The following is a 25,200-nucleotide window of genomic DNA, read 5'->3' on the forward strand; positions in this document are numbered from 1 at the left end:
CGGGGGGCGGTGCCGAGGCTGGGGGCCGTCGAGGATGGAGCCCGAGATGGAGCCGGAGACTCTGGAGGCGCGAATTAGTGAGTGTCCGGGAGGGGCGCGGGCCGGACCGGAACCGGAACCGGGGGCACGAGGCGGGCCCCTTCCCGGCGGGGGCGGGTACGGGGCGCCCCCTCCTCACGCCCCGCCCCCGGCCCGGGAGGGGCAGTGCCCCAAACCTACTCGTTGGACTCTGGGGAGAAGGAAGACCACCCCGCCGGCCGTGCGGACCCGGAGTGGGAGCGGGCGCCGTCCACCCCCATCTGATCCCTGGGCCACGACCCCCGGGAAGGCAGTTAGCTGCGGGCGCCGTGATCTGCGCCCGGAACCTCCGGAACGGAGGGAGCACCGTCCAGTCCTCTCAAGCTCAGATCTCTCCGCTCAGGAGCTCCCCCAAGTCTTTCCTTTAGGGTGGGGGAGAGAGCAAGTGAGCGGCCCCCAGACTCCCGAGGGAGGGACGCCACTCTCCTCAGGCCCGTAATTCTCCACTTCCCGGCCCTGCGTAGTGTGTCTTCTCTTATCTGTGCTTCACGTCTGCAACTACTCTCTGATTTGCTTATTTCCCGGCCCAGGACCGAAGGACTCACTGACCCATCTGACCCTCCAAGCTCAGACTACAAGAGTAATTCCAGGGTCCCTGTCCCTACTCAGGCAAGCCCCTCAAGCTCTGCATCTCACAGATACTCCTTTCCCAGTTCTTGCTGAGCTTCCTCCAAACGCCCTGCACCCTTTTCCTTGTTTCTCTTCAGACAGCTTAATAATACTTGGGTTCAGAGCCCCAAACCCTCCACTTAAGCTCCCGGTCCCCCAGTGCTGATAACCTTCACGTCCCTCAGCCCCTTTCCTGGACTCTACCCCTGAAAACTGCTGGCTGACTTCTCCCTGGTCTGGTGAATGTTCCCAAGTTTGTACCTCCCTTTGGGCCCATGTCTCGGGCCTTAGTGAAGCCCCTGGGTCTACCTTCAGCTCAGCCCCATGGATCCAGGCACACCAAGAAGCTGCACAGAGTGGTTTGGGACCGTGGCCAGCTCCCTTTAAGCCAGTCAGTCATGAGCAGAGGTGAACCCCGAGGTTGGCCCCAGAACCACACGCCTCCAGGGATCTTCCAGAGCCAGACTAGCCAGTGGAGTGGGGAGGGGGAAGAGGAAGACACTCAGCAGCCATTGAGAATGTTCAGGAGTGCCACAAGTGTCCAAGTCTCAGCAGCTTGGTGGGGGTGGGAGCGCTGGCCAGGTGATCCGACAGGCTACAGGACTTGAGCGCCGGGTGATACAAGACAGTTTCAGGTTTAACAACAAGGTGGGTTTTCTGAGAGCCCAGAGGGTCTGATCGGAGAAGGAGGCAGCAATCCGGGATACCTGGGTTTGGCCTGGGCTGGTCCCTGATAGATTGAGGCTGAGATTTTTTTCTCTTCTTCCCCTTTGTGTCCTAGCAGAATTGGAAACTCTCCCCTCATGATGGTTGGAGGTAAAGAGTGACTTCTGGTGGAGTAAATGATGACATTGTCACCACCATGGAGTGACAGTCATGGAGTCATGCCCTGTTGTGAAACTGGCTGGGCCCTCCTCCCTCCCAGGCTGCTCTCCCTGCTGCCTGCCAGGGAAGGTGCCCCCACCAGTAGAGGGAGGAGATCGGGGGCCAGGGAGGTGTCACATCTCCTCAGACCCAGAGGCCCTTGCTCTGTGTCCAATGCAGGGGAGGGAGCTGATGTCCATGATGCCAGTGCTCCCTCCTCACTGCCGTCTGACTCCGGAGCCCCCTCCGGAGCAGCTTCTCTGTCTTCATGTGGACTCGTGTCTTTGACACTTGAAGGGACTTCCTCTTTTATGGTTCCCCAGCCAGATGTCAAGTGGTCAAGATCAGCTCCATTTTCTTCCTTCTACCTCCAGACTGGTGGCCCCACTCCCCACCTCTGACCGTGTTGGGAGGCTGATCAGAGGGTCATCCTTACCCAGGGTGGGCTTATTCCTGGTATCCCCTAGGCAGTCAGCAGGGGCTTCATTTCTCTGAGGGACTGGAGAGTTCTGCAGGGCTCCTGAACAGAGATTTGTACGCGGAGTGAAATGCTTCCCTCGGATCTCTGCTCAGCAGACCTCTGAGGGCCGTCACAGAGAGCATCCCCCTCCACACTTTGTATGTCTCCTCTCTGCTCTGTTTTCCTGTGTAGCCCTTTGCAGTAGTGTACAGTATTCTGTGTTTGTTTGTTAATCTGAGTAGTCAGTGTTTTTCTTGCCAGGCTGTGAGTTCCAGGAGGGCAGGGGTTTTGTCTTGGTCACTGCTGCATTCCTGGCACCAAGAAATATTACTGAATAAATAAACATGAATTCAGTGAATGGCTACCTGGCACCGGGATCGCGGGCTCCAGCCCCCTGCCGAAGCTTAGGCCCCCTGAATGGGGAGGCTCCACCTGGTGGGTCCCCAGCGTTCTCCTGTCCATTCACCCTGCTCTGTCCCACCTCCTGGGCTGTGCTCCCTCCACACTCGCTGGCTTGATGTTCGGGAGTGAGCAGAACTGCCCGGGAGAGGGTGACACTGTGGAGAGGTGGTGAAGCCCCAACCCTGGCTGCTGCTGTGGCTTTACCAGGTGGAAAGAATCTGGTCATGCAGACTCCATATTGCACTTCACCATATAATGAGGGAAACAGAGGCTCAGGGAGGATGGTTGTTGTTTAGCCAGTGGTAGGGGCTGTGGGGTGATTATCTGGTCTTGTTTACCTTCCCTTTCCTGGAGGCCTGTCTGCCCGTTCCTGGCCACTTTCCATTCCTGGATTCAGACCACCTAGAGCCTCTCCCCTGCCTGCCAGCCCTTATCCATTTGTGCGCTTTCCTGGGGAGACAGGATGCAGTGTGATGGGGGGGCCCACAGGGAAGGTCAGGTCTAGGGGAACAGAAGAGAGAGGTGACCCAGCAGTGCCACCCAGGCTGGAGCAGGGATTAGGGAAGGCCACCTGGAGGAGGCGATACCTGAGCCTCTTCTGCGGGGAGAGGGGCTTTCTGATCACTGGCATGAGGATAAAATCCACACTGCTTGCCAAGGCCCTTGGTGCTCTGCCCCGGGCTCACTTATCCCCGTGTCTGCTCACACAGCTCCTAAGCTGTTAAGACACGCCGTCCGCAACCTGGCTAACTTCCAGCCCCTGCTCAAGTGTTGCCTCTTCCAGCAGCCCCTCAGGCCCCTAGGCTGAGCTGTCCCCTCTTTGGGTCCTGCAGCTCCTTTGTGTCTCCTGCTGTCACTGTATTGAGATCCTGACTTTCCTTGGCCCACTTCCAGGCCTTTCTGCTCCTGGAGGGCAGGACCATGGCTGCTTGTTTCTCCCCTCTGGCTCTCTTCTGAGCATAAATTCATGAGAACTGGGGCAATTTCCAGCAGTGGAATCAGAGGGGTAGGGCATGATGGGTGGGTATAGCTGCCGGGGGGGAGGGGGGGGGCGGTGCTGTGGAGTAGAGGAAGGATCCCTAGACACAGTCTCTGAAAGGGGGGCCTTTGATGATAAGCCTCAAGGGGAAGCCAGTGAGAATGAGCTTATCCATCCAGCCCTCAGTGAAGCATTAGCATTCAGGTCTCAGGCTTTCAGAGCAGGAAGTCAGGGGAGGCCTTTCACGTGCTCAGCCACGCCCCCTGCTGGCCAAACCCTCTGCAGTGACCACGGTGGGCCCCTGCTCTGTTGGGTAGGGAGTGGGGAAGGCAGGGATCCCTTTGCCGCCACACTGACCCTCTCCCTCCTACAGACAGAGCCACGAACCCGCTGAACAAGGAGTTGAACTGGGCCAGCATCAACGGCTTCTGCGAGCAGCTCAATGAGGACTTCGAGGGGTAGGCAGCCTCCTTCATTTTTGCTCTCATATTCAGCAGAAATTACCATGCCCATGCCAGCCCCAGCGTCGGGCACAGGGACACGGGTGGATGGAGACACAGTTTCTGTTCTTAATGTGCTCACTATTTAATAATCGTAGTGGGCATTGTCCTGAGCACCACCTGTGTGCCACTCTCTGAGGTGGCCCTTGCTGGACCCATTTACAGACGAAGAAGCTGAGGCTCAGTGGCTCAGCAGTCTGCCCCAAGATCCCACAGAGAGGAAGTGTCCTTCCTGAGCTTGATCCAACCTAGGCCTGCCAGACCCCCAGCTAGTGCTTGGTTGGCGAAAGCTCCCAGCTGGGAGGAGCCAGCAGGCCTTTTGCTAAGGAAGAAACCAAACTGAGTTAGAGTCACAAGCTTGTCAAAGTCCACCTGTTTGGGCTTTGCCCAGACTTGGACCAACAGCTCCAGAGAGGGAGCTGGGGAGCCCACATTCCTAGCAGGCTCCACAGTCATGCTGAAGCTCAGGAAAACAGCTCTGCGTGCTTCCCCATACTCTTTCCTCTGCCAGAAATGCCTCCATTCCAACCCTGACAGTCCAGGTGCTCCATGTGGGGAGGCTGTATAGCGTAGTGTCTGTGCTCTGGAGGCAGACTGCTTGGGTTGGAATTCCAGTCCTCTATTAGCTGACTCTAAGAGCACCAGTGGCGCAGTGGTTAAGTGCTTGACTGCTCACCGAAAGGTCGGAGATTGGAACCCACCAGCCGCTCCATGGAGGAAAGATGTGGCAGTCTGCTCCTGTAAAGACTGCAGCCTTGGAAACCTGGGGCAGTTCTCCTCTGTCCTACAGGGTCACTATGAGTCGGAATCAACTCGATGGCAGTGGGTTTGGTTTTGATTTTTTTTCTTAGCTGAGTGGGCACCTGGGTGGCACAGACGGTTTAAGCACTTGACTACTAGCCAAAAGGTTGGTGGTTCGAACCCACCCAGAGGTGCCTTGGAAGACAGGCCTGGTGTTCTGCTTCTGAAAGGTTACTGCCTTGAAAACCCTATGGAACGCAGTTCTGCTCTGCACACATGGGGTTGCTATGAGTTGGAATCGCCTGGATAGCAGCTAACAACATTAGCTGAGTGTACCTGGGCAAGTCAGTGAAGCCTCTGAGCCTCCGTTTCTTCAGTGTAAAGTGGGGGCAACAGTGCTGCCTGCCTTGGAGGGCTCTTACAGGAAAGTTAAGCAGGAAAATACCTGTGAGGCACCTGGCACGGCGTAAGTGCTCAATATGTGTCAGCTGTTAATATCGTCAGCAGCAGGCCTTTCTTTCATGATCTGGTAGATAATGTCACTACGTCTGTTTGTTGTCACCTTGCGTTCCCAGGGAGCTCTAGCTGACCATCTCTTGTGGTGCATTGTCACGTTCTGCTCCCAGACTGGCTCTTTGAAGGCTGTCGTCGTCTCTATACTTGTCTCTCCCGTGAACCAAGGTCGCAGCACTTCATGTTGTTGTTAGGTGCTGTCAAGTGGGTTCCGACTCATAGCAACCCTGTGTACAACAGAATAAACACTGCCCGGTCCTTCGCCAGCCTCACAATCATTGCTGTGCTTGAGCCCATTGTAGCTACTGTGTCAATCCATCTCGTCAAGGGTCTTCCTTTTTTTCGCTGACCGTCTACTAAGCATAATACCCTTCTCCAGGGACTGGTCCCTCCTGGTAACATCTCCATAGTACGTGAGACAAAGTCTCACCATCTTCGTGTCTGAGGAGCAATCTGGCTGTACGTCTTCCAAGACAGATTTGTTCATTTCTCTGGCATTCCATGGTATATTTATATTTTTCGCCAAAACTATAATTCAAAGGCATCAATTCTTCTTCAGTCTTTCTTATTCGTTGTCTAGCTTTTGCATGCATATAAGGTGATTGAAAATACCATGGCTTGGGTCAGGCACACCTTGAGTCTTCAAGGTGACATTTTTGCTTTTTAACACTTTAAAGAAGTCTTTTGCAGCATATCTGCCTAATGCAGTACGTCGTTTGATTTCCTGACTGCTGCTTCTGTGGGCATTGATTGTGGACCCAAGTAAAAGGAAATCCTTGACAACTTCAATATTTTCTCCATTTATCATGATGTTGCTTATTGGTCCAGTTGTGAGGATTTTTGTTTTCTTTCTGTTGAGGTGTAATCCATACTGAAGGCTGTGGTCTTTGATCTTCATCAGTAAGAGTGTCAAGTCCTCTTCACTTTCAGCAAGCAAGGTTGTGTCATCTGCATATCGCAGGTTGTTAGAATCTTCCTCCAATCATGATGCCACGTTCTTCTTCATGAAGCCCAGCTTCTCGGGTTACTTGCTCAGTGTGGCATGTCATAGTTCTTGGTAAAGTCGACTGAAGTGCTGAGCTCACAGCTTCTGAAGGCACTTCCCAGCCCCCATCCGATCTGTCGTGGGAGCTGGGCTACATCTTCCCCGAAACGCCTGGAGGGCTAAAGTTCAGGGGTAGCGCCCCTCCCCTGGGTGGCTGGGCGCTGCTGGGGTGGTGCAGCCCTTGGCTCCGTGGCCATCCTGGCTCTGTCGTTCCTCCCACCCAGGCCTCCGCTTGCCACCCGGCTGCTGGCGCACAAGATCCAGTCCCCGCAGGAGTGGGAGGCCGTCCAGGCCCTGACGGTGAGAAGAGAGAGGGGCTGTTGGGGCCCTGGACCATGTGGCTGGCACCAGGGGAAGGCCAAGACCGTAGTTGTTGGAGTCCCATCCCGCTCTTCTTTAGAACCCAAGGGAGTTGTGTCCAGGTGGGGTTCTCAGCTAGCCCTGGAGGCCCATGGCAAGAAGCAGGCTGCCCCAGGCCCCAGACCCTGTGCGTTTGGGCCTCTCGTGGTCTCGTGGGGAGAATCCCCCTAGGGTCATCTGGTCTGGGGGTCCCCATCTGATCTCCAAGAAGCTTGTTATACCTACTGGGCCTGACCCAACACTTCCTGAATCACAATTTCCTGTGTGGCCCAGGAATCTTTATATTTACCAACCCAGGTGCCTTGTAGGAGCCCGCCCAGCCCATCAGTGTCCTCCAGACACAGGATAGCACTGTCCTTCCCACAGGGGTGGGGCGGGTGCCTGGCTCAGGCCCAAGCCTTTGGAGCTGTGCCAATAGCAGAAGAATAGAGGCAGGCAGCGCCTGTGGGCCCCACAAGCTGATTTTAGGTGGTGGTGGATCCACAGGTCTTCCATTAATAACTACGTCTTCATTTGAACATCTTAGTTTTTTTCCCCTCAAATGCACATCAGTCCTATGATTTCACAGATACGCCTTAGGATAAAGTCAAGGTGGATGTTGCCTGTTTAAGTTTTCTTTAAAAATCAAAGAAGTAGTAAGAACATAGCATATAAGTGGAATTCAAATGTGGTCCAAGCTGTAGAGAGGCCACAGCAGTGCTGCAGGCTGGGCATTGCTGGGCACCACAGATCACCATGACCGTGTTCCCGCAGGGGAGGTGACGAGTCTCAGGGTCCTCTGTGGACCTCAGAATCCCCTCGTCCTCATGGGTCATTCCATCCCTGGGCTCTGGGCCCTGGCAGGTGTGGGAGGGAGGCCACCTCCTCTGCTCCCCCAGGGCCCCCTGACCCCTCCCCCTGCCCCAGGTGCTGGAAACATGCATGAAGAGCTGCGGCAAGAGGTTTCACGACGAGGTGGGCAAGTTCCGCTTTCTCAACGAGCTCATCAAGGTCGTGTCTCCCAAGGTGGGTGCACCCAGCCCGAGCCTCTACCACCTCAGCCCCCTCAGAGTCTGACCCAGCCAAACACGAATCCCTCCTCATGGTCCCCTTCACACAACTGAATTGGGGACAGGCCGGGGTCTTTTGAAGAAGCGCTTGCAGGCTGGCCAGTGGGGGGCGGCTGCAGAGCCACTCAGGGAGATGGCTACACGAATGCAGAAAGCTGTCCACCGGCTCCCAGCCTGGGCTGGTCTGCTAGTGAGAGCACACCTCAGGCTGGTCCACCATGCCCACTTGGGTCTCTGGAGAGGGTCCCCCTGCTCCCCCCGACAGGAGAGGCCTCCTTGTGTCCTTGGCTGCTGAGGCCTCAAACCTGAATGATAGAGCAGATCAACCACACCCCTGGCTCTGGCCTTTGGGCTGAGGAGACCTCCCGTAAAGCACAACCCCTTCTTCCTCCCTCCTGCCCTTAACCAGGGCAGCTGTGTGACCGTTGGGCCCCCATTCTCTCAGGAGGGAAGTCTGGTGATAGCTGGTTCCGCCAGCCCAGTTTGTTGCCGTGTAAGTGGGGCCCAGGGCTGAGTAGTTACACACTTGCCCCTTCCCTGGTCAGCCTTGAAGCCTCGGACTCCTTCTTCCAGGGTCATAGTTACTCCTTACATAAGCTCCTTGTCAGCGCCCTGCACTCCATGCCTTCCGTGTGTCAGCTCACTGCATCCTCACCATGCTGCTGCTGGTATCCTTCCCATTTAACAAATGGGGAAGTGAGACACAGAGGGCTGACACAGCTAGTGAGTACAGAGCTAGGAAGCCAATGAACCCGGTCTGCGCCAGGCTGCTTGGGTAGGGACATGAGGAGTTGTAGGCCAGAGGGCTTCCAAGGGAGCCTGAGAGGCAGCCAGCCTTGGCTGGGGTTGGGCTGAAGTGAGTAGGGGTGGGGCATGTCACAGGCCTCCCCTCCCCTTCCACCCTGAAGTACCTGGGCTCTCGGACATCAGAGAAAGTGAAGAGCAAGGTCTTGGAGCTCCTCTACAGCTGGACAGTTGGCCTGCCTGAGGAGGTGAAGATTGCAGAGGCCTATCAGATGCTAAAGAAGCAAGGTGAGGCACCCACGAGGTGGGGCGGCAACCAGTGTCTTCCTCACCTCCTCCCTGAACTGTGTGTCTCCAGAGCTCCAGGGGCTCCTGGGCCAGCAAGGTCATGGGTCTGCCCTTCTCCTACAGGAGACCATACGCCAGTGGGGCCTTCATGTGGTTCTGCCTGAGACTAGCTTAAGTGGAGGGAAGGTGGATTTGGGTCACACTTCTCCTCAGAGTGGCGGCACCTAAACCCTCTCCCACACAGCAGTTTGACCTGGTAGGGTGGTATCAGGCCCTGGCCCACCGATGTCGAAAGCCAGCGTGCTGCAGAAAGTCTGACCTCACATTCCTCCTTCCATCTTATTCCTGCCTGCCCCCATCCCCATCCCACCCCCACTCTGGGCCTGAGCCCTCTCGACAGCCTTCCCACTACCTGTTTACTCCAGGGATTGTGAAGTCCGACCCCAAGCTTCCAGATGACGCCACCTTCCCCCTTCCTCCTCCACGGCCCAAGAATGTGATCTTTGAAGATGAGGAGAAATCCAAGGTGAGACTCTGAAGAGGAGATAGAGATGCCAGGGCCCGCTTTGGGGTTGTGATCCGGCCCCTGGCTGCCCTGGCCTCAGCCCTCCGAACAGAGGCTTGCACTTAGCACAGCCACAGTGGTGGGACATGCTGTTTATTGAGCACTTGTCATGTGCCCGGCCCCATGCTGAGTACTTCCATACTGTGTCCCTCAGATGTGCAGAAGGGTGTGCGTGGGGTTGGCTTAAGGGCTTTTTATAGGTTGAGCAGGAGTTTACGTGTCTTGTCTCTGTCTAACCCTTTCAACAATAATTTTATTAGTTTTTTGTTAAGGAAGCACGTGCTCACGGGTAAGTCGTTAAACAGCGCAAAAGGAAACAAGATAGAAAGTAAAAGCTGCTCTCTCCCAGTCCTGGCCCAGAGGGTAACTACTGTTAAGTTCCTTGTACATCCTTCCAGAAAGCCGTCTAGTGACAGTAATGTTATCAGCCAGCGTGTTGAGGGCTCCATGGGGAGCACTTGATGTACAGTGTCCAGTTGTCCTTATAGTCGTCACCTGTCAGGTGTCAGAAAATTCACACCATTGCAGAGAACTTAAGTAACTGACTCTGGTCCCTCAGCTAGGAAATAGGGAGCCAGATGTGGCCCCCGTCTCCTGATCCCAGGCCACCCCTTGCCCTGACGCTGCCCTCACAGTTCCACCCGCTGTCTCCGCAGATGCTGGCCCGCCTGCTGAAGAGCTCACACCCTGAGGACCTCCGAGCGGCCAACAAGCTAATCAAGGAGATGGTGCAGGAGGTGATGGCTGAGCCCAGAGCACAGGGAGGCAGTGGGATGGGGACACTGAGCTGGGCCACCAAAGTGGGGGTGTGTGTGCAAGGAGCCCTGCAGTGACCCAGCTAAAGGCTGTCACAGGGAAGAGGAGCTGACTGACTCCGAGGGACCCCAGCGGGCAGGGGCCACTGTGCAGAGGGGAAAATTTCTCAGCAGACCCAGCTCCTGCCCTGATGGCTTCTGGGAGGCTAACCGCCTCTTCTGTAAAAATGGCCCCAGCATCCTGCCCAGAAGCCCTGGAGGGAGCCTCCTGTTGGGGAGGGCTGCTGGGTTGGGGAGCCCCCACCTCTCCATAGCATAGCTTCCTCTCGCCCACTTTCCCCATGGCCTCAGAGCCACCACACCCCCAGGGGCGCTATGCCCCATCCCGACACCAGCCGGCCTTTATGGGCTTGGTCTCCAGAGTACAATCAATGACATGCTTGGCAAAATTACCATGAGCTCTATCTTGTGTCTAAAACAGCTAGAAGTAAATTAGGACTTAACTGTATTTAATATGGAGCCCTGGTGGTGCAGTAATTAAGAGTTTAGCTGCTATCCAAATGGCCAGCTGTTCGAATCCACCAACTGCTCCTTGGAACCCTATGGGACAGTTCTCTTCTGTCCTATAGGGTCACTGCGAGTTGGAATTGACTCAGTGGCAACAGCTTCGATTTCGGTTTTTAGTATATATAACATGGAGTCCCTGGGTGGTGCAAACGGTTAACACACTCAGCTGCTAACCAAAAGGTGGAGGATCAAATCTACCCAGAGGTGCCTCAAAAGAAAGGCCTGGTAGTCTGCTTCAGAAAGATCACAGCCATTGAAAACCCTATGGAGCGTAGTTCTACTCTGACACACATGGGGTCGTCATGAGTCAGAATTGACTCGAGGATAACCTTTTTTTTAGGGTGGGGGTGTGTGTGTATGTGTGAGTGTGTGTGTGTGTGTGTGTGTGTGTAGACCTCGTGGCACAGTGGTTAAAGCGGTTAGTTGCTAACCAAGAGGTCAGCAGTTCAAACCCACCAGCTGCTCTGCAGAAGAAAGATGTGGCAGTCTGCTTCCGTGAAGATTTACAACCTTGGAAACCCTATGGGGCATTTCTGCTCGGTCCTGTAGGGTCTCTATGATTTGGAATTGACTCGATGGCAGTGGGTTTTGGATTTTGTGTGTGTATTCCAAAACATACACTGTATGTAAACATAGGTACTGTCAAGTCAGTTCCGACTCATAGCAATCCTGTGTACAACAGAACGAAATACTGCCCGGTCTTGTGCCAGCCTCACAATAGTTGTTATGCTCAGCCCATTGTTGGAGCCACTTTGTCAGTCCATCTCGTTGAGGGTCTTCCTCTTTTTTGCTGACCCTCTACTTTACCAAGCATGATGTCCTTCTCCACGGACTGATCCCTCCTGATAACATGTCCAAAGTACAAGAGATGAAGTGTCACCATCCTCACTTCTAAGGAGCATTCTGGCTGTACTTCTTCCAAGACAGATTTGTTTGTTCTTCCGGCAGTCCATGGTATATTCAGTACTCTTCGACAACGCCATAATTCAAAGTCATCAATTCTTCTTCGGTCTTCCTTATTCATTGTCCAGCTTTCGCATGCACATGAGGTAACTGAAAATACCATGGCTTGGGTCAGGCGCACCTTAGTCTTCAAGGTGACATCTTTGCTTTTTAATGCTTGAAGTCTTTTGCAGCAGATTTGCCCAGTGTAGTACATCATTTGATTTCTTAACTGCTGCTTCCATGGACATTGTTTGTGGATCCAAGTAAAATGAAATCCTTGACAACTTTCATTTTTCTCCATTTATCATGATGTTGCTTATTGGTCCAGTTGTGAGGATTTTTGTTTTCTTTATGTTGAGGTGCAATCTATACTGAAAGCTGTAGTCTTTGATCTTCATCAGTAAGTGCTCCAAGCCCTCTTCACCTTCAGCAAGCAAGGTTGTGTCATCTGCGTAACACAGGTTGTTACTAAGTCTTCCTCCAGTCGTGATGCCACATTCTTCATATAGCCCAGCTTCTCGGATTATTTGCTCAGCATACAGATTGAATAAGTATGGTGAAAGGATATAACCCTGACTCACACCTTTTCTTAGTTTAAACCACAAAGTATCTCCTTGCTCTGTTCGAATGACTGCCCCTTGGTCTATGTACACGTTCCTCATGAGCATAATTAAGTGTTCTGAGATTCCCATTCTTTGCAACGTTATCCATAATTTGTTATGATCCATACAATTGAATGCCTTTGCACAGTGAGTAGAACACATGTAAACATCTTTCTGGTATTCTCTGCTTTCAGCCAGGATCCATCTGACATCAGCAATGATATCCCTGGTTCCACGTCCTCTTCTGAATCTTGCTTAAATTTCTAGCAGTTCCCTGTTGATGTACTGCTGCAATCGTTTTTGAATGCTCTTCAGCAAAATTTTACTTGCATGTGATATTAATGATACTGTTAAATGATTTCAACATTCTGTTAGATTACTTTTCTTTGGAATGGGCACAAACATGGAACTCTCTAGTCTGCTGGCCAGGTAGCTGTCTTCCATATTTCTTGGCATAGATGAGTGAGCACCTCCAGTGCTGCATCCATTTGTTGAAACATCTCAATTGGTATTCCATCAGTTCCTGGAGCCTTGTTTTTCACCCGTACTTTCAGTGCAGCTTGGATGTCTTCCTTCAATACTTGATCATATGTTACCTCCTAAAATGACTGAACATTGACCAGTTCTTTCTGGTACAGTGACTCTGTATTCCTTCCATCTTTTGATGCTTCCTGCGTCGTTCAGTATTTTCTCCACAGAATCCTTCACTATTGCAACTCGAGGCTTGAATTTTTTCTTCAGTTCTTTCAGCTTGAGGAATGCCGAGCATTTTCTTCCCTTTGGTTTTCTAACTCCAGGTCTTTGTACGTTTCATTATAATACTTTTGTCTTCTTGAGCTGCCCTTTGAAATCTTCTGTTCACTTCCTTTGCTTCATCATTTCTTCCTTTCGCTTTAGCTACTCAACATTCAAGAGCAAGTTTCAGGGTCTCTTCTGACATCCATTTATTTTTAATGACTCTTTGTTTTCTCCATGTACGATGTCCACGTCATTCCACAATTCGTCTGGTCTTCGGTCATTAGTGCTCAGTGCGTCAGATCTGTTCTTGAGATGGTGGGATATATGCAAGGTCTTATTTTGGCCCTCGTGGACTTAACTCTAATCCTCTTCAGCTTCAACTTGAACTTGCAGATGAGCAGTTGATGATCTGTTCCACAGTCAGCCCCTGGCCTTGTTCTGACTGATGATATTGAGCTTCTCCATTGTCTCTACAGATGTAGTCAGTCTGATTCTTGTGTATTCCATCTGGTGAGGTCCACGTGTATAGTCACCGTTTATGTTGTTGAAAAAACATACCTGTAATGAAGAAGTCGTTGGTCTTGCAAAATTCTATCATGTGACCTCTGACTTCATTTCTGTCACCGAGGCCATACTTTCCAGCTACAGATCCTTCTTGTTTCCAACTTTTGTATTCCAATCACCAGTAATTATCAGTGCATCCTGACTGCATGTTTGATCAATCTCCAACTACAGTAGCTGGTAAAAATCTTCAATTTCTTCATCTTTGGCCTTAGTGGTTGGTACATGAATTTGAATAATAGTCATATTAACTGATCTTCTTTGTAGGCGTATGGATGTCATGCTATCGCTGACAGCATTGTAGTTCAAGATAGATCTTGGAGTACATACACGCACATGTATATATACACATGTACACACAAAGTGAGACAGAGTAGTGTATGTTTAATTCATAAGTATATAAGTAAAGTAAATATACAAATGTTGTAGGAACATGCTGAAACCTTTTTTAATTGATAAGAGTCATCAAAAAACATTTGCAGGTCAGAAATAATAGCACAGAGGAGAAAAAACAAAACATTGAAACTTGAAGTTCCAAGGCTTGAGATTAACAACAGGGAACTAAATGAGGCAAATGCAGCCCTGTAGCAAGGGCCACAAACCAGACACCCCAGGCCAGGGAGGACGGGTCTTGGGGCTTGCATGGGGCCCACCCAGCTGCAGCCCAGCCAGATCTTCCGGTGTTTTTTCTTCAAAGATGATCTGGAAATCTGGATTTTTACATGAACTCTCTCCACTTCAAATTTCTGGAACCACTGCTTGGGCCAAGCAGAACCTGCCTGCTTCTCTTTCTTGGAGGTGCATTCAGCCAATGGGCTGGTCGGAGGGATGAGATGGTCCCTGGACGACTGCACTGAGGCACTCCCCGGGGGGGGGTCCCCTCAGCAGACTGACTGGAGACAGGTTGGCAGCACAGATGTGCTGAGGATGTTTTCCACTCTTACCAGGAGGGCGGGAGTTCTGGGTTGTCTTCTGAGGACTGAAAGCTGCTCTGGAGAGCAAGTCGCAGGTGGCCCCTTTCCGGAAGGGTGCTTCTGTCAGATCAGCACGGCACAAAGCCCACCTTTTATTCACCAAGGGAGGAGTGAGCACAGTACATGGGTGGAAGAGAGCCAGTCGTGGCCTACAGCCTGCAGCGGACTTTCAAGGCCCTGAGCTTTCCCTCTTTCCCTGCACTGACAGACACTGGAAGGTTGTACCTGTGGATCACCTAGGTCCTTTTTCACTCTCAAGTATGGGAACCTTCTTTTCAAGCGACAGTCACCAGGAGAGCAGGAGTCATTTGTAACCACAGGTGTAGGCCCTAAACCTTCAGAACCACCTGGCCAGAGTGTTGGAGTGCAGAGGTCTGCTGGGTGCAAGGGGCGTTGGCTGGAGGAGAGGCCACAGCCACAGGGTTGGCAGAGGGGTTCTTGGGCCAGAGCGCCCTGTGCTGGGCGTGATGAGCCCTCCCCAAGTCTCACCTCACACCCAGCTAGCCCTCTGCCCGGACCCCAGCATACCTTCTCCAGAGCGGTGCGGGCCGCACCGGCTCAGGGCCTGTTTGCTGCCCTCTTGCAGGACCAGAAGCGGATGGAGAAGATCTCGAAGCGGGTGAATGCCATTGAGGAGGTGAACAACAACGTGAAGCTGCTGACAGAGATGGTGATGAGCCACAGCCAGGGCGGCTCAGCTTCGGGCAGCAGTGAGGACCTCATGAAGGTGCGCCTGCCTCCTCCCCGCTCCTGGCCCACTGCTCAGCCCCTGGCAGCCCTGACCTGCCCACCCTCCTGCCCCCAGGAACTATACCAGCGCTGTGAGCGGATGCGGCCCACACTCTTCCGGCTGGCCAGCGACACAGAGGACAATGACGAGGCCTTAGGTGAGCCCAGGGCAGGCACTGGGATCAGGTCCCCAGGCCGAGCGTCCACACCACACCTGACCCTCTCCCCCTCCTTAGAGCCCAGATATCTGCAGTTGGAAGGAGCCACCACCAGGGGGCCCCCTTCTCTAGTGGTCACCCTGTGTTTCCACAGAAAAGCAGAAAGCAAAGAGCTGGGGGCTGCCATGGTTGATGGGCTGCCATGCCCCTTCACAGGATCACCTTACTGCCCACACCACCCTGGATGGGGGGAGCTCTGTCCCCACTTAGAGCTGGGCTTAGGGAAGGAAGTGACCCAGATCACAGAGCAGCACAGGGGACAGGCACAGTGGACCAGGGCTGTCTGCCTCCAGACATAGCCTCTCTGGTAAGGAGGAGTTAGAAACCTGAGAGCGAATTCCACAGGCCCAGGCAGCTCCAGGGCTGAACCCCATGGTTCCCGCCAGGGCCATGTTCCAGGTTCTCTTTCTTCTCTGCCACTGTGTCAGCTAGGACTCTCTTGGGCAGCTGTCTGGGCACCATTCATCCCCTTGTCCAGCAGGAGCCACTCAGCAGCCCCCAGGTACCAGTACCTGGTCCCTACCCAAAAGGCTCCTGCCCTGAGCAGCCCCTCTGAGCCTTGGCAGCTGAGGAGGCTCATAGTGACGAGGGGCTGGTTTGTGACTGGTAGTGTTCTAGGTCTTGAGAATACGGCAGTAAGCAAAGTGGACAAAGCCCTGACCTCATGGAGCTTCTAGTCTAATGAGAGGAGACAGATAATAAACCAGATATGTTACCTTGGCTGGAGAAGGCGAGTGAAGAGAGGGTGGGAGGGTAGACAGGAGGTAGCAGGGGCCAGACCCTGGGGCCTGAGTGAGTGGATGAGATGGGAGGCTCCTCGCCCTCTCCTCATACACAGGCTGGCATAGGTGTGGGGTGCTTGACTCCCCCATCCTAGTGGCCCCACATCCCCTCAGCCTGGCTTCTCCTGCTTGTTCCAGCGGAGATCCTGCAGGCCAACGACAACCTCACCCAGGTAATCAACCTGTACAAGCAGCTGGTGCGGGGCGAGGAGGTCAACGGCGACGCCGCCGCCACCGGCTCGATCCCTGGTGAGGAAGGGACAGTAGAGCTGGGACGGGGCCACCAGTCCGGAGGGGCACCAAGAGTTCAGGGTGGTGGGTTGGGCCCAGAGCTGGTGGCCATGACTGCAAGGTGACTCTGGCCCCTTAAGATGGGGAAGGCCTGGAGAGGGAGCTGGGGGACGTCTGTGCCAAGCCTGCAGCTGTGAGGGGAGAAAGTCTGGGGGCAGGGAGGCGACGGTTTGGGAGGGCAGGCGAAGAAGGAAGGCCTTTCTTTCACTTGACAAGTCGGGCACCTCTTATGTGGGGTTGGTTTAATTATCAGAAGGAAGAAGGGGGTTGATGTCTAAACATCATAGGCTAGGCTCTCATCAGGCTGAACGAGAGCCCTGGGTACCCACAGAGGCGTCAGAATTGGCCCTGTTTGGGAGAAGGGGTGGGGGGCTACACAGAAGCAGCAAAGTGTGAGCAGGGCCTTGAAGGATGGGGAGCAATTTGCCAAGAAGAGAAGAGAGAAGGACATACATTCTAGACAGAAGGAACAACATATACTGAAGAAAGGGCCTGGTGAGCAGATTCTGGGGCAAGGCCAGGGCTCGGCTGGTGTGGCTGAGAACGGGAAGCAGGAGGCTGCCTGGAAGGCTGGGATATACTCAGGACTTGCTTGACTCTCCCCTCCCCGCCTAGGAAGCACCTCGGCCCTGTTGGACCTCTCAGGCCTGGATCTCCCTCCTGCTGGCACCACCTACCCAGCCACGCCCACCCGCCCTGGTAACCAGGCCAGCCCCGAGCAGCCCAGTGCCTCTGTTTCCCTGCTTGATGATGAGCTCATGTCTCTGGGTAAGGAGGGTGCAGGCCTGGGGCCGGGTGGGGCATGCTCCCTGCAGGACCTCTTGCAGCTTGTAGAGCCCTGCCACCAGCCTTATGTCCTCCTGCCAACACAGGCATGGGGAATTTAGCTGTGATAAAGCAGCCACACCCAGCTCTGGCAGCCTGAGGGAGAATGAAGGGATTTCCCTGCAGCAGGCTAGAGCCCAGAGTTGGGGCTGTTCAGGCAAAAGTTCAGCAGTTTCCCCACCCACCAAGAGAGAGAGCAAGAGGGCTCTGTGCCCAGAAGTACCCAGAGGTCCAGGGGAGTGCTTGTCCCCAGCTCCCTGGGGCCAGAGCCAAACCCCCAGGCCTACTGTGACTCCAGGGCAGGGCTTGGGGGCTCCAGAGTCCAGCAGGAGGCAAGACTCATCCTGGGGAAGAAGCAGAGGGTTCCTGGGTGGCTAGGCAGAGCTCAGACTTCACCTTTCTCGAGGGCAGAAGTACCCCCCCATCCTCCTCATAATAGCCACTGAAGTTATGAAAAAACAGAGATGTTAGGGCTGTCAGAGGGATATGTTGGAAACCTGTAACTTAGAAATCAAGAGTCAGGCTGCATTCCTCTGAACCACTCCTGAAGGAACAAACAAACCCGAAGAGCTGAAGAAGCCATGGGTACGCTGGGTCCTGGGCAGAGTCCACCCAGAACTGAAGGAGTGCTTTCTGGGCCTGGGAGTCCCTGGGTGGTGCATACAGGTTAAGTGCTCAGCTACTAACCAGATGGTTGGCAGTTCAGATCCACCCAGAGGTGCCTCAGAAGAAAGGCCTGGTGATCTGCTTCCGAAAGGTCACGCCTTGAAAATCTTACGGAGCAGTTCTACTCTGACACACACAGGGTTGTCATGAGGCGGAATTGACTCAATGGCAACTGGCTTGGTTTGGGGTTTTTCTCCCCTGGGCCTGAGCTGGACCAGTGCCAGTTACCGTGCTCTGTTGTGCGGTACGTATGTAATCCTCCCAGCCACTCAAGGTTGGCGCTGTTAATATCCCCCATTTACAGATAGATGGGGAAATCAAGGCTTAGAGAGGCTGAGGTGACTTGCCCAAAGTCACAGAGTTAGTTAAAGGGGAGAGGACACCAGGGTTCGAACTAGGCCCTCTGACTCCAAAGCCACACCCTGAGCCACTCTGCTGCTCTGACTCATTGCTTAGTTGTTTCTAAGCAAGAAAAGGATGAGGAGGGCTCAGTAGGGAGTGAGCGAGGGTAAAGCAGACAGAGGGTCTGACCACAGGGTGTCCAGGGCCCCACCCACGAGTCCTGCCGGCCTGCCCCCTCTTCATTCAGCACCAAAGGGTGACTCAGGGTGTGCACCCTTACCCTGGGTAAAGGATGGTCCAGTGGTGAGGACTCTAATCTGTCCTAGCAGAGCCAGGCCAGGGGCAGCCCCCTGACTGGGCAGCTGGTTGATAGGGAGGTAATGGCTGGGCTGACCCCAAGGGTGGCTGTGGTAGAGCCGCCTCCATATGAGAAGTGAGGTGTGCTTTGCACTTCCTGTCCTCAAGTTGCTTCTGCAGAGCCCTGAGCCTCCAGCTTCCTTCTTCTCAAAGGCAAAGAGAGTATGAGAACAGGAACCAAAAGTGCCAGGGTAGCAGCCAGCCCAGCTGTCGGGGTAGAGGAAGCCTTGGAACCACAAAGGGCTTGTCCTAAACCGTTCTCCATGGCAGGAAGGATGTGAGGAGACCAGACCTCATGGTCTTCACTGGCTGCACAGGATTGGTCGCTCTTTGCCAGCCATGGCCAAGGGGTTGCGCAGCCTCATGGAAAGTGTGGGAGCATCTGCACCAAGCTGGCCTGGGTTTGAATCCCAGCTCTGCCACTTCCCAGCTGTGTGAGCCAGGCACATTCTTCCCCTCTTGGCCTGTGTTTCCTGCCCATCAAAGAGTGTTGGAGGCATTTTATCAGATTTATTACTCGCAACAACCCTGCCATTGTCTCCATTTTACATATGAGGGGATGGAGGCACATGGAGGTTACATCACCAGCCCAGGGTCATACAGATAAGTGGCAGAGCTGTGTTCAAGCTCTAGCAATTTTGCCATGCTCTGTTCAAGTCCAGACTCTGCCACATTCCAGCTGTGTGACCTTGGGCAGGTGACTTAACCTCTCTGAGCATCCATTTCCTCGTCTCAAAAAGGGACATGCGAACCCTACACCTACTTTTTTTTTTTTTTTAATTCTGATGCTGTCTGTCTTTATTAGGTAAATTGACATTATTCATACTTTTTGTGACAACAGATTTATTTCATCTTATTTGACTTTTTTGTGGTAAACGTATATGTAACAAAACATTTTCCATTTCAACAGTCGTCACATTTATTACATTTGTCACGTTGTTCAGCCATCACGATTATCTGTTCCCAGACATTCCCATCACTTAACAGAAGCTCAGTGTCCTCTAAGCCTCACATTTCTCCTCTTCCTCTTCCTCCCACCTGCCCCTGGGACCACTGACATTTGGTCTCTATACACTGGCTACTCTAGATACTCCCCACCCTACCTTTTCGGGTAGTTTGGGGGTTAAGTGAGACCCAAGTCTACAGACCCTGATGCAGCAGGAGGGTGGAATATGTGTCAGCAGTTACATCTTGTTATCCCTGGTCTTAGAGATGAGCCTAGAGGAGACACAGTAACAGCCACAGCTCCCTGGAGCCCTCGCCCCTGCTTGTCAGATCGCACTTTAGCTTGGCCTTAGCTTAACTCCTGGTTTGCCAGAAACTGGTCTTGCCTAGGTCAAATCTGGGATGAACTCGGCTGGAGGTGTTTCAGGGTGGATCAGGGCAGACCGGTCACATACTGCCTTCTAACAGTTAGCACGCTACTTAGCAAGCCTTTTATTTAGAGCTATGTGCAGAGAACTCTCTCATGCTCTCCTTGGCACCATTCACTCAGGTTGGCCATCTTTGCATGTATCAGGGCTGATGGCGCAGTCCAGCCCTGTCCTGGTACAGATGGCGCCACTGAGGCTCAGCCTGTGCACTGCTTTGCCCGTGTGGTCACTCAGACTCCAGGGCAAGCCTGGGCCCAGGGCCCTGTTCCCCACATCGCACTGTGCTTCTGACTCAGAGGGTGGGTGCAGAGTGCTGACCCCTGCCCTCCTGGATCCTTACCACCCCACACCAGCTCTCAGTTGCCAGCTTGTGAGCACAAGCAGGACAGAAGTCCCTACTTCTGTATTGACTTGCTGCTGAGTAACCTGTGAGAGGAGGAGAGGAAGCATGTGGGCCCGGGACTGGGCTGTCAGGGTCTTTAGTTTCTATTTCTGCTCTGCTGCTCTTCCCTCTGGAAGTGTGGGCTTTTCCCCTCTGAGCTCTTGGAAGGGGGGAGAGGATGAGAGCTGGGTGAAGCCCCAGCCAGCGCACACCACCCCCTAAGTGAGTCCAGCTTCCTCATCTCTGTCCTGCTTTCCTCCCAGGCCTAAGCGACCCCACACCCCCTTCAGGCCCAGGCTTAGAAGGTGCCAGATGGAACAGCTTCCAGGTAGGAGGGGGCCAGGAAGCAGCCTGACCTGTCCCTGTCCTGGGACAAGCAGCCTGAAGGGAACAATGATGGGCTCTGTGCAGGAGGGCCATGGGGCAGAGGGGGCCTGGGGGGCTGGTGGCACCCGAGGATAATGGAGGAAGGTAAGCTGTCCTTCCTTCACCTCCAGCTGCATCTCCCCAGCCCAGCCTTTCACTACTTCTGGGCCTGCACTGGAGCTGCAGCCCAGCCTGTGGGGCTGAGATGGGGGTTTCCTGTTCCTGTACCTTTGAGGGTGACTTTGAGGTCTCTGGAGTAGAGCCACAGACCAGGCTTAGCCCCCTGATGGCCCTGAAGAGAGAACGGTCCTGGACCCACAGGCATGTTGCCATCCCAGGCACCTGCCTCGTGGGCGGGAACAGTATGTTGTCTCTGTCCCTGCTGCTGCTTTGCCAGATGTCACCTGCACAAGGGAAGGGGTCTCCAAGCAGCGCCAGGTGACACACCTTTTTGGCACAGCCCCACCCACCTACATCCTTTGTATGCCCAACAGTCATCTGACGGTGCTGAGCCCCCGGCCCCAGCCCCCAGCACGGACAGCCGGCCCCCAACGCAGACTCCCCAGCCGGCCAGCAGTGGTCTGGATGACCTGGACCTCCTGGGGAAGATCCTCCTGCAGCAGTCGCTGCCCCCGGAGTCCCAGCAAGTGCGATGGTGAGGACATGGCCAGCCTGCCACCACAGCCTCCCTGCTCCCTCCTGAGCTCTCCCTCACCCAGACCCTGCCCAGGCCCTGCAGGGAGAGCCTGCTGCTGGCTTGTGTACATGGGGAGCCTGTGCTGGTGCACCCACTGTGTGCCCAGCACCGCTCTTGGCTTTAGGGACATGGCAGTGACAGGGAAGCACAGTGCCCACCCCACAGAGGATGGAGTTTATGAGAGGGGGCCTGCACCCTGCTCACAAAGCCTACCCCAGGTGTCCCCAGCCCCCCAGAGAGAGACTGAAGGCCCCAAGGGCTAGCAACAATGAGGACACAGGGTCTGAGCAGCCAGAGTAAAGGTCAGCTTTGAGGGAGGGAGGAGAAGGGCTGTCCCCACCAAACAAGAGGAGCCCCAAGGCCAGCAAGTTTGGCAGTCTGAGCCAGCAGTCAGGGACCAACCCGGAAGCCCAGTCTTTCCTGTGCTTCTGACCTCGGGCACACTGAAGAATCTCTTCCTAATGCACCATCCCCCAATAAGGGAGAAGCAGCAGCCAGCCCCCCGGCTCACGCTCCGCGACCTGCAGAACCAGAGCAGCTGCAGCTCGCCCAGCTCCGGTGCCACCAGCCTCCTCCACACTGTGTCCCCAGAGCCCCCTGCACCTCCGCAGCAGCCCACACCAACGGAGCTCTCGCTGGCCAACATCACTGTGCCCCTGGAGTCCATCAAACCCAGTGAGTACCCTCAGGGCGGGTACCGCCCACCTCGTCTCTGTCAGAAGCTCTGCCTGGGGAAGGAGGTGGGGAGCAGAACCCTCCTCCCAGCCCCGCCGCTGGCTGACTTACTCAGCAGGGAGCTCTGGGGAAGGTCCTTCCCCTTGCCAGGACTCAGTTTCCCCATCTGCCCCAGAATGCTGGCAGAACTGCTCTGTGAAGTCCCGGGGTTACATAAGCAAAGGACTACTTGTGGGATGGCCCCTGGGACCCCTCCCTCCCTGGGAAGGCAGGAACTAGGACAGGGCGAGATTTAGAGTCCCCTCAAGATCAAGAAACCGAACCAGAATAAAGGTCCAAAACCACGCCTGGAGCTCTTCCCACCCAGGAGCAAGAGTGGGCCATGGGCCTCCCTAGCACCAGGCCCCAGCATCGTCAGCCCGCGTGGGCTCACTGGGCACTGAGAGTGTCATATCCTCAATATCCGCAGGAGGTAGGGAGCGGTCTCCCCATTTTACTAGTAAGGTAAGCTAAGCTCAGGGAAGCCGAGTGACCATACCAAGGTCACCCAGTGAGCACATGACCCAAACCCTCACCCAGAATCTTGCTTCACTCCAGCATGCCAAGCAGCAGCCGCATGGCACTAAGGGAGCCCCGGGCTGTGACGGCACCCAGGGTCCTGTCTCCACCATCAGACTCTAGCAGTTCACCTGCCCTCCAGGCACCAATCTGCACCCTGACTACACTGCCCAGGGCCCAGACCAGGCCAGCCAGCACCCCAACTTCACTGCCCGGGCCCATACCAGACCAGCCTACACCCCGACTGCACTGCCCAGGGCCCAGGCCAGGCCAGCCTGCACCCCGACTGCACTGCCCAGACCAGACCAGGCCAGCCAGCACCCCGACTTCACTGCCTGGGCCCATACCAGACCAGCCTGCACCCCGACTGCACTGCCCAGGGCCCAGGCCAGGCCAGCCTGCACCCCAACTACACTACCCAGGGCCGAAGCAAGGACATGAGCTAGAGGGTTTGTTCTTTTGTCCCCATCAGAGCAGCACATGCCCCCTGTACGCCAGTGGGGAGAACTGAGCACGCCAGCTGCCTACCACCCCCATTTTCTCCCCTGCCAGGCAGCATCTTGCCTGTGACCGTGTATGACCAGCATGGCTTCCGCATCCTCTTCCATTTCGCCCGCGACCCGCTGCCAGGGCGCTCTGACGTGCTGGTGGTGGTGGTGTCCATGCTGAGCACCGCCCCCCAGCCCATCCGCAACATCGTTTTCCAGTCAGCTGTCCCCAAGGTGACACGGGCAGGGCGGGACGGCATGCCTCCCTCCTCTCAAGGCAGGGTGACTTGGGGCTTGGTAGGGTGCCAGCTGGCCTGGGGCAGGAACAGGGGCTGTAGCGGGTTGAGGGGAGCCCCAGACAGAGCCCCAGGCCCCCAGCCTGGCCCCTGTGGGTCTGAGGAGGGAAGCCAGGGCCAGCTGCCTATCCTGCCACCACTGCCCACAGGTCATGAAAGTCAAGCTGCAGCCACCCTCAGGCACAGAGCTGCCAGCGTTTAACCCCATCGTCCACCCCACAGCTATCACCCAGGTCCTGCTCCTCGCCAACCCCCAGAAGGTGAGGGGCCCAGCTGTGACAGTCAGGGCTCTGCGGGTGGGGTGGCCTCCTGGCCTGCTCTGACCCCTCTGCCTCCCCTCTCTGCCCCAGGAGAAGGTCCGCCTCCGCTACAAGCTCATCTTCACCATGGGCGAGCAGACCTACAATGAGATGGGGGACGTGGACCAGTTCCCACCACCTGAGTCCTGGGGGAGCCTCTAGGACAGAGGCTGGGGAGAGGAGGGGGCAGAGAGCCTGGCTGTCACAGCCTGGTGGAGGCTGTGGTGGCCTGGGACACCCTTTGTCCCCTGGCCATATACCCCAGGGCCTGGTGCTTCTCCCCTCACCCCAGTGGCCCTCAAGTGACTCTTCTCCCTCCCCCTGCCCCTTCCCTGCTGAGCCAAACCCAGCAGGAGGCTGGGCGTGGGTTTGTACCCCTGGGCCTCCACACAGTGGGAGCCTGAAGCAGGGAGGGGCTGCATGGCCCTGGAAGGACTTGGGGTCCTGGGAAAGCAAAGCTGTCGGGGAGGGCCAGGACCTCAGTCTGGGGTGGGGCCTTCCCCACCTGTCTCTGATGCCTTATGGGAAGGCCCAGCCATAGCTTGGGGGCCACGCTGGAGCCAGGGACCAGCTCAGGCCTCCTCTGTAGGAACCTGGTGAATGTGGGGTGGCACTTGTACCCCCAACTGTTTGCACTTCCCTGGTGTGTGGTTTGACGCTCTTTGCTTTTGTTTCTGAGTAGGCCCTGTGGTCACAGTCTCAGGGGTGGTGAGGTGTTCCCCACTCCTCCTGGGGGCCCCCTCTACCCACCCGGTCCCTGCTGTCAGCCTCCTCAGGGGCTGTGGGGCGTGTGACAGTGGGCCAGGGGCTGTGCACTGGAGTCCAGTGTCTCCTTCGTCCACTGGCCTCTGCTGGGGCCTCCTGTGGGCATCTCCCATCTGTCCATCTGTCCATGGTCAGAGTGGGGTCGTGTGTGCGTGAGAGCAGGAGTATTTATGGAAATAAAACGTCCTTTTTCCTGGATCAGTTGCTCTCGTGGCCCTTCCGAGACTGGAAGGCAGGAGGGGTCAGGGGCCCCCAGGCTGCCCCACAGACCTCCCAGCCTCCATCTTCAGGGATCAGGCCCTGGCCCCTCACCCCCACCCACCACCACCGGAAGAGGCCCTGCTGGGGGCCTGTGGCTGGTGCCGAGTCACCAGACGGCCGGGCTGTGGTGGGCCCCAACAGCCCCAGCTGGACACAGACGGCCTGCCAGGAGCCCCATCTGCTGCAGCTGCTGAGGGTGAGGCCTCTGCCGCTTGCAACTTCCTCCTGCTGAGCTCAGCCCTCAAAACACAACCGCGAAGCAGCACCCACCCCCGGGGGTCCACGCCTCAGTTTCTTCATTTCCCAGAGGCTGCTCCAGGAAGCAGGGAGCCAATCATAGCTGGTTTCAGGCGGGGCCAGGACCCTGAGCCAGGCCCCTTGTCATTGTCAGCCATAGCACCCCCAGCCCAGCCTATCAGTGTCTACCCTAATGGGGCAGCTGGGGTCCAGGCCCCCAAACAGCTGAGGGAGCCAACCAGTGGGGGGAACAA

The 25,200-nt window shown here is 55.3% G+C and overlaps 1 protein-coding gene across 1 annotated transcript; it reads left to right on the forward strand.

The window, feature by feature from the left end:
- GGA1 (golgi associated, gamma adaptin ear containing, ARF binding protein 1) lies at window positions 1-25,200 on the forward strand. The gene is made up of 17 exons (XM_004373835.2): window positions 1-77; window positions 3,766-3,850; window positions 6,416-6,491; window positions 7,458-7,556; window positions 8,509-8,632; window positions 9,058-9,158; window positions 9,854-9,934; window positions 14,926-15,066; window positions 15,145-15,226; window positions 16,207-16,317; window positions 16,975-17,127; window positions 20,568-20,632; window positions 21,165-21,325; window positions 21,849-22,042; window positions 23,153-23,322; window positions 23,534-23,644; window positions 23,735-25,200. Exons 1-17 carry the CDS (start codon window positions 35-37, stop codon window positions 23,843-23,845), a joined length of 1,908 nt encoding a protein of 635 aa, XP_004373892.1. The 5' UTR covers window positions 1-34; the 3' UTR covers window positions 23,846-25,200.

The sequence above is a fragment of the Trichechus manatus genome, unplaced genomic scaffold, assembly GCF_000243295.1.
Source record: "Trichechus manatus latirostris isolate Lorelei unplaced genomic scaffold, TriManLat1.0 scaffold00027, whole genome shotgun sequence".
Lineage (NCBI taxonomy): Eukaryota > Metazoa > Chordata > Mammalia > Sirenia > Trichechidae > Trichechus > Trichechus manatus.

Excerpts from the sequence above, each read along its gene's own strand:
- GGA1 (XM_004373835.2), top strand. The coding sequence starts at position 35 with ATGGAGCCCGAGATGGAGCCGGAGACTCTGGAGGCGCGAATTA. Across the intron at positions 15,227-16,206 it reads GGACAATGACGAGGCCTTAG|CGGAGATCCTGCAGGCCAAC; the intron begins GTGAGCCCAGGG and ends TGCTTGTTCCAG. Across the intron at positions 16,318-16,974 it reads CGCCACCGGCTCGATCCCTG|GAAGCACCTCGGCCCTGTTG; the intron begins GTGAGGAAGGGA and ends CTCCCCGCCTAG.